The 9275-nt window shown below is 52.0% G+C and overlaps 1 protein-coding gene across 1 annotated transcript; it reads left to right on the top strand.

The window, feature by feature from the left end:
- The first annotated feature begins 4145 nt into the window (after nt 1-4145).
- Nucleotides 4146-6665, top strand: SOX17 (SRY-box transcription factor 17). Its single transcript, XM_023648602.2, has 2 exons — nt 4146-4757; nt 5384-6665. The coding sequence occupies exons 1-2, from the start codon at nt 4451-4453 to the stop codon at nt 6295-6297; spliced, it is 1221 nt and encodes a 406-aa protein (XP_023504370.1). The 5' UTR covers nt 4146-4450; the 3' UTR covers nt 6298-6665.
- Nucleotides 6666-9275: the final 2610 nt, after the last annotated feature.

Genomic DNA, 9275 nt, shown 5'->3' with positions numbered 1-9275 from the left:
AATTTGTCCTGGAAAAGGCGCTGGGCTCTCTCTCCCTCACCCCCGACGCCGCCTCCCCCGGAGTCTCAGGTTCCCCACGCCAGGAATAAAGGGAAGGAGCCCACGCTTCAAGCCGGGACCACAGCTGGGGCTGGGGGGATCTAAGAAACACCCCCGGGGACGAGTTTCTGAGCAGGGAAGTGGACCGGGAACAGCGCATTTCCTGCTTCGCCAGTGCAAACCCCAGGCGGGGCCAAGCGGGAACAGGGTTACGGTCGAGGAGTCTCCCGCTGCTAAGGCGGGGTTCGGGGGCGGCCTCAAGGGGTCGCGGACTAGGGAGGAATGCGGGCAGAGGGAGGGGGAGAGGGCGTGAAAGCATAACGCACGCCTCCCATCCTTGTGCGGAACGAGTCCCCAAAGCCCTTCTGGCCGTCGCCCTTTTTCGGCCCCGGCGGGAGAGGCCTGCGCAGCCGAGGGCCAGAGTCGGGCTCCAGGTGCCGGGTCCGAACAGCTCCTACCGTGCGGGGGCCTCCCGGGCCGAGGGCGGGGTGAGGGGGTGCGGCGGAGGGCCGCTATCTTCTCTGTCACCCCTTCCTCCCCATCTCTCCTCTCCCGCTTACAACCTTCGACCTAGCATCCCGGACCTACGGGGGACTGGCCCGGGGACAGGGAGGAGACGCGAAAGGTATCAAGAGGCGCGGCGACACCGCCCAGTCGGCGCGGGGGCGCGCGGTGCGAATCGGTGGCGTCGGGCTGCGGCCCTACCTGGAGGTGCGGAGCCCCGGCCGCGCTCCGCCGCCGCACGCCGCCTCCCGCTCGGCTCCCGGGGGCCGTCCAGGCGCGCGATTTATAAATGCAAAGGCCTTATTGTTGTTCTTTGTCCCAGGGATACCATTGTCTATTTGCCGCCAGGCCGCCCGGCCTTTTCCCTGGGCTTGCGGCGCGCACTCCCCTCCCCGCCCCCACGGACTTGGTCTCCAGAGCAAACCCGGATCTGTCACTGTCTGGGTGCCCACGGCCTTCCTCATCGACTTGAGTGTCCTTCGTCCGGCTCCCGCTTCCCGAGCATCGAAAACACAAAAGCCTGCAGGAAATCGCCAGACTTTGCCTGGTCATTCAGGGGCCTGGGGAAAAGCGAGGCTCTGACTCCTCCAGGCCTAAATCACATTTCGTCACCTACCCGGGTTAATTTCTGCGCCCGCTGGCCGAAAACCCCGAGTGGTAACAGGCACAGCTTCTTGCTGCGCTAGTCGCCTCCTCGCCCAGCCTTTCGAGCCTCGGGTCTGGCCTGGGAACCGCGAATGCAATTTGTAGCCAGGAGCCCAGAAATCCTGGACTGTGCAATGCGAATGCACGCGGCCGGCTACACGAGCGGGTGTACAAGGCTCTTACTCGCGAAACTTGTTAGGGCCCCCACCGCCCCCCCGCGCGTAAATCTCTCGTGTTGAGAAAAGCAAGGCTTGCAGGAAGTCACTCCGGATGTTTGCTGCTTTTCATCTGGCATTTGTGGCTGGCTCTGATAACGTCCTGATCTCGACTTCCAACACGGCGTTTAGTAAAGAGACCGAAATAGAAGAGTCCACACACTTCTATTGTATGTGGCCCTCAACACCCTCCCCCCAAAATATATGACAAGTGAATGATCAGAAGAAATTACATTTAGGTAATGGTATATAAAAGGGACTAGTCTTGGAAAGCCACCATAATTCCTTCCTGGTAAATATAAGTTCACTGCTACTTTATAACTCCCAGGGAGAGTGTTATGAGAAGCAGGAGGAGGGCAAATCTGAAGCTCCAACTCCATCCTATGGATGCTGTGTTCTCACTTTATTTCTCAGTAATCATAGCCAGCAAAGATCAGTCGTTAGTCTCCAGGAACAAGTGCAAATAATAATGGGGAACCTCAAGCTTTTCTTCTCCATCTGCTTCTAGAGCCTCTTGGCACCTCTTCCTGTAATGAGGTGGTCAAGGAGGAACATGAGGATGAGGAAAGTGTACAAGGCTAAATCCACGTGTATACGTTTTTTGGACTCACACCTGGATTGCATTTCCTATATTTTATTTTTTATGGAATTAGTCAAATAGATTAATCTAGATAGACAAAATGGATTCTAGAATGGGCATCGTTTTTGTTTAGTTTTCAATCTCTAGTCTAAGAAAACTCCTATTACTTCATAAAAACTTTTCCCCTAATAGAAAATTCTACTTTGAGATCTTTGAAAATATATTTATTACTATTCGGAAAAGTTAGAGAAGCTCGCCAAGGAAACATAGTGGAGCAAGGTGCTTCTGGATTAATTTGTTCTCCACACGCCTATAGTTTCCTTACTTATATAACCATTTGGAATGCAATTATGCTTAATTTTAAAGCCCATTTTTTTTTCAGAAAAAAATAAAGCTTAAAGGAAAAGTACATAGTTAAATTTGTTTAAGATCAACTGCTTCAAAACCAATTAAAAATAACACCTCTCTCTGATTTCCGATAGCAGATTAAGCTTTTTTTTTCTTCTCTGCACTGCAGAGACCCAGAAACTAGAACTGCTTTCTTAGTTTGTCCCAGTGTGTAAAGACTGGCCGCTAAAGGTGAGGGGGGGCAGCCAGTGTGCCACAGTCCCACAGAATTAAAGTTGGCTGAAAACTAGTGCGTGAGAGTTCTTTGGAGAAATAGCAATGCCAGAGAAACTGAAGGCCAGGGCTTTCCAAAGGCTCTGTGTTTCTTTGTCTTCATGGATGCCACGAATATGCAGACTTGATAGATTACTTTGTCGCTGCAATGTCACCCCAAACCCTGCAGCATTTACCTCCCAGATCCCGGGTGTAAGCCTGGTTTTTCATCACCCCTTCACTGTAAACAACGAAAATTGGTTCTGGAGATTGATGTAGCGATTTCTTTGCAAAGTTATCTAATTATGTAGAAATTGTGTTAGTTACCCTAGAAAACAACACAAATACACAAACACAATAGTTTGGTTTCGGCAGCTCCAAGCCCGAAAGCAGACAACTGGAGATGAATTCCACTCCCCAACGCTGTGATCTCGGTGAGTTCCTTAACCTCTCTGTGCCTGTTTCCTCTCCTGTAAGATAGAATAGTGTCCACCTCACAGGGCTACAAGAATAAACTAGTTTGCTAAGGTTTGGAGAGCTCTAAGAACAGTGTGTGGCGTGCTGTGCCATAAATAAGTGCAATATAAGGGCTTATTTAAAAATCCCACTGAAAAGGTTTCCCAGATTTAAATACAAGTTTAACAGTCACTCAGATTTTCATTCCAAACTAGAGAAATGTATAGGAATCCCCTATCTGTGAGGGTAATTATCCGCCCAGGAGATAGCGGGGCCTCGGCCCCTCTCGCTCCCCACCCCGTCGGAGAGGCGGCGTGGCCGGTGGAGGGGCGCTGGGCAGGGCTGGGTCGCCTTGAGCAGCCCGGAGGCGGGATACGCCGGTGAAGACCAGAGCCAGACCCACTTTAAACTGACCCTAAGACCTACAGTTATTTTGCTGCTCAAAGGGATTGCTCTCTTTCCTCCAACAGACGGGCATTTAGATAAATATTGCTGCTGTTTTTGCTACCTTTTAAAAGTAAAAACTGTTTTGCCTCTTTTAATGAATACATAGGAGAAAATTTTGTAATGTTTATTATTGACTTCATGTACGAAGTTTCAAGGGTTAGTTCATCCTTATGAATAAAGGCTTTAAATTCTTCAGGATGACAAGATATTGGTTACAGAAAATCATTTCGTATTTAATCATTTTAGAAATTACACAGCAGTTTGAATATAATACAAGTAAGTTGAGTCCTCGGGGAAATAATTATTTTTTATTGATTATCAACAGCGTCTACTGCATTCGATGAAATGCATTTGAAGAAGACCCCCGTGGGGTTCCTTGGAAGAAAGCTAGGCCACCCACCACTGAAACAGCCTTAGCTTCTGTAATAAAGAGTGGAAGCTTAGTGTGTTGATCGAACCATCGTGGACAAATACTTCTATCCTTCGGTACAAGCAGCACGCCAGGTTTTTCAGGGGTCCCCCTTCTCCAGTCGGAGAGGACGTGGCGCCAGAGCCTGGCTCCAGCCAGTTTTCCCGGGGGCAAGTGTAGTTCTGGGCTTGGGGCCGGGGGAGGGGAAAAGGGCAGGCGTGGGGTTGCAGCCGGGACTTGGGACTCCGGCGGGTGGCTGGGCGTGGACCTCAGGACGCCCTCCCGGCCCGCCCCCGCCGCTCCATTGGCCACGTCGGTGCAGAAAAGGCCCAGCGGCCAGGGGGTGCCCGCAGTGTCACAGAGCCGGTGGGGCGCGCGCACTGTGCCGGGGACTGGGGACTGGCCGGGGACACCAGCGGCGGGTTCGGGCCCGAGAGACTCGAGCAGCCCCCGGCCTCGGCCGCTCTCGCTCCCCGCCCCCTCCCCCACCCCCGCGTCGGGGGAGGCGGCGTGTCCGGCGGAGGGTTGTGGGGCGCGGGGCAGGGCTGGAGCGCCATGAGCAGCCCGGATGCGGGATACGCCAGTGACGACCAGAGCCAGACCCGGAGCGCGCTGCCCGCGGTGATGGCCGGGCTGGGCCCTTGCCCCTGGGCCGAGTCGCTGAGCCCCCTCGGGGACATGAAGGTGAAGGGCGAGGCGGCGGCGAGCAGCGGGGCGCCGGCCGGGGCCGCGGGTCGAGCCAAGGGCGAGTCTCGCATCCGGCGGCCGATGAATGCCTTCATGGTGTGGGCTAAGGACGAGCGCAAGCGCCTGGCGCAGCAGAACCCAGACCTGCACAACGCTGAGTTGAGCAAGATGCTGGGTGAGTCCGAGCTCGCGACCCAGGGTAGTGCGAATCGCGTTGCCGCTTCTTTAAGCGCAAAAGGGTGGGGGCCTCGCGTCCGAGGCCAGGGGTGTGCTGCCGCGACGTCTTTCCCTGGGGCCCTAGGTTCTTCTTCTGCCCTCCGCTCTCCTTACTCTGCAAAGGGGCTTTCGGCCTCGGTCATCGGTGCCCGGATTACTTTGGTGACCGGGGACACGGGTACAAGGGTTCTGGGGAGGCGGCTTCCTAGCGCGGCTGAGCGGCGGCGAGGGGCATCCCTGGCGCCGAGCTGGGTTGGTGGTGCCAGCTCCCCGACTCCTTTCCCGGATAGAGGGCGTTTTCATTTATTCAAACGACCCGGAGTGGGTGAGCGGGAAAGCCGCTTCCAGGTGGCTAAGAGAAGGTAGGGATGCCCTTAGAGGACCCTAGATCTCTTGTGTTGCCCCAGTGCTCGGACTCCCCCTAGGCCTCCGGAGTCCCATACTTTCACTCTTTAACTTGACCCCTTCCCCCATCTAGTTGCACAATTGAAGGTCGGAGGGGAGAGGTGTGGTCAGGTGTGGCCTGGGAGCTAGAGCTCAGATAGTAAGCCCCGCGCCCTTCTCCCCCTTCCCACGCCCATGCAGGCAAGTCGTGGAAAGCGCTGACCCTGGCGGAGAAGCGGCCCTTCGTGGAGGAGGCCGAGCGGCTGCGCGTGCAGCACATGCAGGACCATCCCAACTACAAATACCGGCCGCGGCGGCGCAAGCAGGTGAAGCGGCTGAAGCGGGTGGAGGGCGGATTCCTGCACGGCCTCGCCGAGCCGCAGGCGGCCGCGCTGGGCCCCGAGGGCGGCCGCGTGGCCATGGACGGCCTGGGCCTGCCCTTCCCGGAGCAGGGCTTCCCCGCGGGCCCGCCGTTGCTGCCCCCGCACATGGGCGGCCACTACCGTGACTGCCAGGGCCTGGGCGCACCCCCGCTCGACGGCTACCCGCTGCCCACGCCCGACACCTCCCCCCTGGACGGCGTGGAGCCGGATCCGGCCTTCTTCGCCGCGCCGCTGCCCGGGGACTGTCCAGCGGCCGGCCCCTACAGCTATGCGCAGGCCTCGGACTACGGGGTGCCCCCGGAGCCACCCGCCGGCCCCATGCACCCCCGGCTCGGCCCCGAGACGGCGGGCCCTGCAATGCCGGGCCTCCTGGCGCCCCCCAGCGCTCTGCACATGTACTATGGCGCGATGGGCTCGCCGGCGGCGGGGGGCGGGCGCAGCTTCCAGATGCAGCCGCAGCAGCACCCGCCGGGCCCGGGGCAGCCGTCGCCCCCTCCTGAGGCGCTGCCCTGCCGGGATGGCGCGGACCCGAGCCAGCCCGCTGAGCTCCTCGGGGAGGTGGACCGCACGGAATTTGAACAGTATCTGCACTTCGTGTGCAAGCCCGAGATGGGTCTCCCCTACCAGGGACATGACTCTAGTGTGAATCTCCCCGACAGCCACGGGGCCATTTCCTCGGTGGTGTCGGATGCCAGCTCTGCGGTATATTACTGCAACTATCCTGACGTTTGACAAGTCCCCGATCGACCAAGCCTGCAGGCCAGAAGCACAGTGTTACACACTTCCTGGAGGAGCTAAGGAAATCCTCAGCCTCATGTTGTTTTGTTTTTAAATTGCCTTGGCATATAATTTATGGTAATTTATTTTGTCTGCCACTTGAACAGTTGGGGGGAGAAAAATGTGAGGTTGTGTTTTAAGATTTGTTCAGATACTTGTTTTCCGCTGTTGCATGTTAAAACTCCGTTTCCAACTTCAAGTTTACCAGTTTTGAATGTGTCCCAGAACAACTTGCTCCATTTCCTGAAAGTTTATTAATCAAAGAAATCTTGTCCTGGGTGTGTTTTTTCACTCTAAAAAAATAAAATCTGGAAGCCTTTTCACTCTGTTAGTGCCTCTGTCACGCAACCAGTTTTTGAGATCAATGTTAAGTATTAATAGAATTAGGAATATTTTAATGGCGACGTTTAATATAGTTACTGTAAATTTCTCATTCTCTTGTAATAGCAGGCCTAAATGACTTTGAGGAGAAGCCCTAAAAATGAACATTAAGATATCCAAGTTTGATGTAATTTTTTTTTTCTGGGAAAAAAACCCCTCATGAAATGAGCCTATGTTATACATTTCAAGTGATATTAGTCTGTGAAAAGTAATAGTTAATTTTGACAGTCTAAATATTTTCAGTTTCAGTATATGACTTTCACCAGAGGGGAACATCTAAGTAGTTTTGGCTTTCCAGTTGTGAATCTTGAGACCTGCCTGAAGAGGCTTTTGGATTTTTTTTTTTTTTTTTTGTCTGTATTTCACAAAGACTCTCTACACTCTCTCTCAACACTGAACTTCCCAATTCTCACATATCTACACCTTGGGCAGTTGTGTTGCTGGGTTAAAAATAATTTGAAGAAGTCACATAAATAAAATGTGCATTGTGACCTTAACTTTTAATCCATAATTTCAATAGGATGTTTTGCCATAAGTTGCATACATGACCCATTGCATTTCCTGACACCTGCACATCTTAAACTCTGGAGGGATTCAGGGATGATTTTTATGTGGTGTGCTTGCTTTATAAATGCAAAGAAAAAAAATAGACATAAGTTGGTACAGATGACCTGTAATGGGCATTTCTTGGGCCACGTGTTTTCGTCAATGCTATTTTGTCCCGAGTTTGAGCCTGATCAAGCCTATGAGCTTAGGTGCCATTGTCCCCATTTTGCAAGTGAGGAACGGAGGTACCGAGCCCTCGTGGCACATAGTATATATATGGTGAAAGCTTGGTGTGCACAAGTTCTTACAACATATTTGTTCACTGTTCTCTTTTGTGCCAGGATGTATCCATGGGCACTGGGAGAGCTTGCATCCCAGAGGTGAGGAACTACATAATTCTCCATAGCTGATAAATGCTGTTGAGAAAAGGGAGGGGAAGCTTAAAGCATTTCTCTTGAGGAGGGATGTCTGAACTGGAATGGTTTTTTGGATTCTCTTGAGAAATGGCAGGGTGTATGTTTTTTAGATGTATGTTTCCTGGATGCTAGGAATGTTCAGGATAGAGAGTTTCAGTGAGGAAAGGTAAGTACTTTGTTAAACATAACAGGTTACCTTAAAAACGTGAAATTATGAAGTTCATACCATCAAATCCAATTTATTTGCATCTACTGCTTTACCCTTTTCCACATTCTTTCATTCTCTGACCCCAGACAGTTTCTGCTTCCAGCCTGAGTTCCTTCCCCAGGATGTGCCAAGACTTCCTAGTAGATAAAATGAGCAGAGGGGCCTCGCTGGCTCAGGTTCAAGGCTGTGTGGCCAGTTCAGATCAACAGGCATTTTAGTGCCTACTTGGTTGACCCAAGGAGACTCAGTTGTACACTCAGCTGCTGCCTCTTAACAAAATTAAGGAGATAAATAGGGCAAAGAGGAAAGGAGAGAAGAAAATGGCATACTTATGGGGAAGAATTGAAAGTCCTGTTGAGTTACATTCTTAACCACTCACCTGGTACAGGCGGGAAAATAATAAGAGCTAAGATTTAGGCATTTCTAATGCCTTTAACTCCACTGGAGGGTAATTAGTCCTCACAGTAATTCTTGGAGATGGAGGCATCTAGTCCATTCCTTCTCTTTCCTTCAGCAGATTCAGATGAAGTGACCTCAGGTACCAGCTAGTGATGGCTTTTTTGTTTTATTTGGAAACAGATAAAAGATACATTGCTTTCCCCCCATCCTGCTTCTGAGGTACTTCAGAAGTGCCTCAGGAGGCAAAAATCCAGGGCATTGCTCGCTGAGTTTAAAGCCCTTTTAGATGTCTCTTGCTTGTTTGAGTTCACTTTAGATGAGTCTAAGGAAAGCTAGGAATCCCCTCCCGGGAACATGCACATGTGCACAAGCATAATAATTTTAGTATAATTTTAGGCAATTTGTGACCTCTTATAACCCATCCAAAGGTTGTAGGAATCTGAAGCCCTCCGATTTAGAAGTCTTGCTGGTGAAGAAGTTCTGTTGGGAAGCATGGCACCCAAGCATCAAAGCAGAGAGGCAGTTTCCCCTATATTTGAAAACAGAGGGACATCTCAAGAACTCTCATGTTGCTGATTTTGCCTTCTTATGACATGTGAATCAAGGAACACGGGAAGTAGTACGTCCCTCTGTCAAGGTGTAAAGGAAACCCATGATGCCCTGCTGAGATGAATGCATGATCTTTTCCTTTGTGCAGTTGTGGTGGTGGTGGTAGATGGTCTCCCAGGTTGGCCCTGTGAACCACACCTTGGGTGAGTACATCCTTGTATAAACTCCTCCCATATTTGACCTGGGTTGGACTTGCTACTCTAAGCCAATAGAATGAAGTATAAGTGATGCTGTGCCAGCTCCAGGACCAACCCTTCAGAAGGCTTGGCAGATTCTGTTTCTTGTACTCCTGGGAACCCTGAGCTACTGTGTAGAAAGTCCAGTTACCGAGGTGGTGAGACTGTGTGGAGAGACCATGTGAGGAGGAGAGGCCC

The sequence above is a fragment of the Equus caballus genome, chromosome 9, assembly GCF_041296265.1.
Source record: "Equus caballus isolate H_3958 breed thoroughbred chromosome 9, TB-T2T, whole genome shotgun sequence".
Classification (NCBI taxonomy): Eukaryota; Metazoa; Chordata; class Mammalia; order Perissodactyla; family Equidae; genus Equus; species Equus caballus.
This window is presented reverse-complemented; position numbering and strand designations above follow the sequence as displayed.

Excerpts from the sequence above, each read along its gene's own strand:
- SOX17 (XM_023648602.2), top strand. The coding sequence starts at position 4,451 with ATGAGCAGCCCGGATGCGGGATACGCCAGTGACGACCAGAGCCAGACC. Across the intron at positions 4,758-5,383 it reads TGAGTTGAGCAAGATGCTGG|GCAAGTCGTGGAAAGCGCTG; the intron begins GTGAGTCCGAGC and ends ACGCCCATGCAG.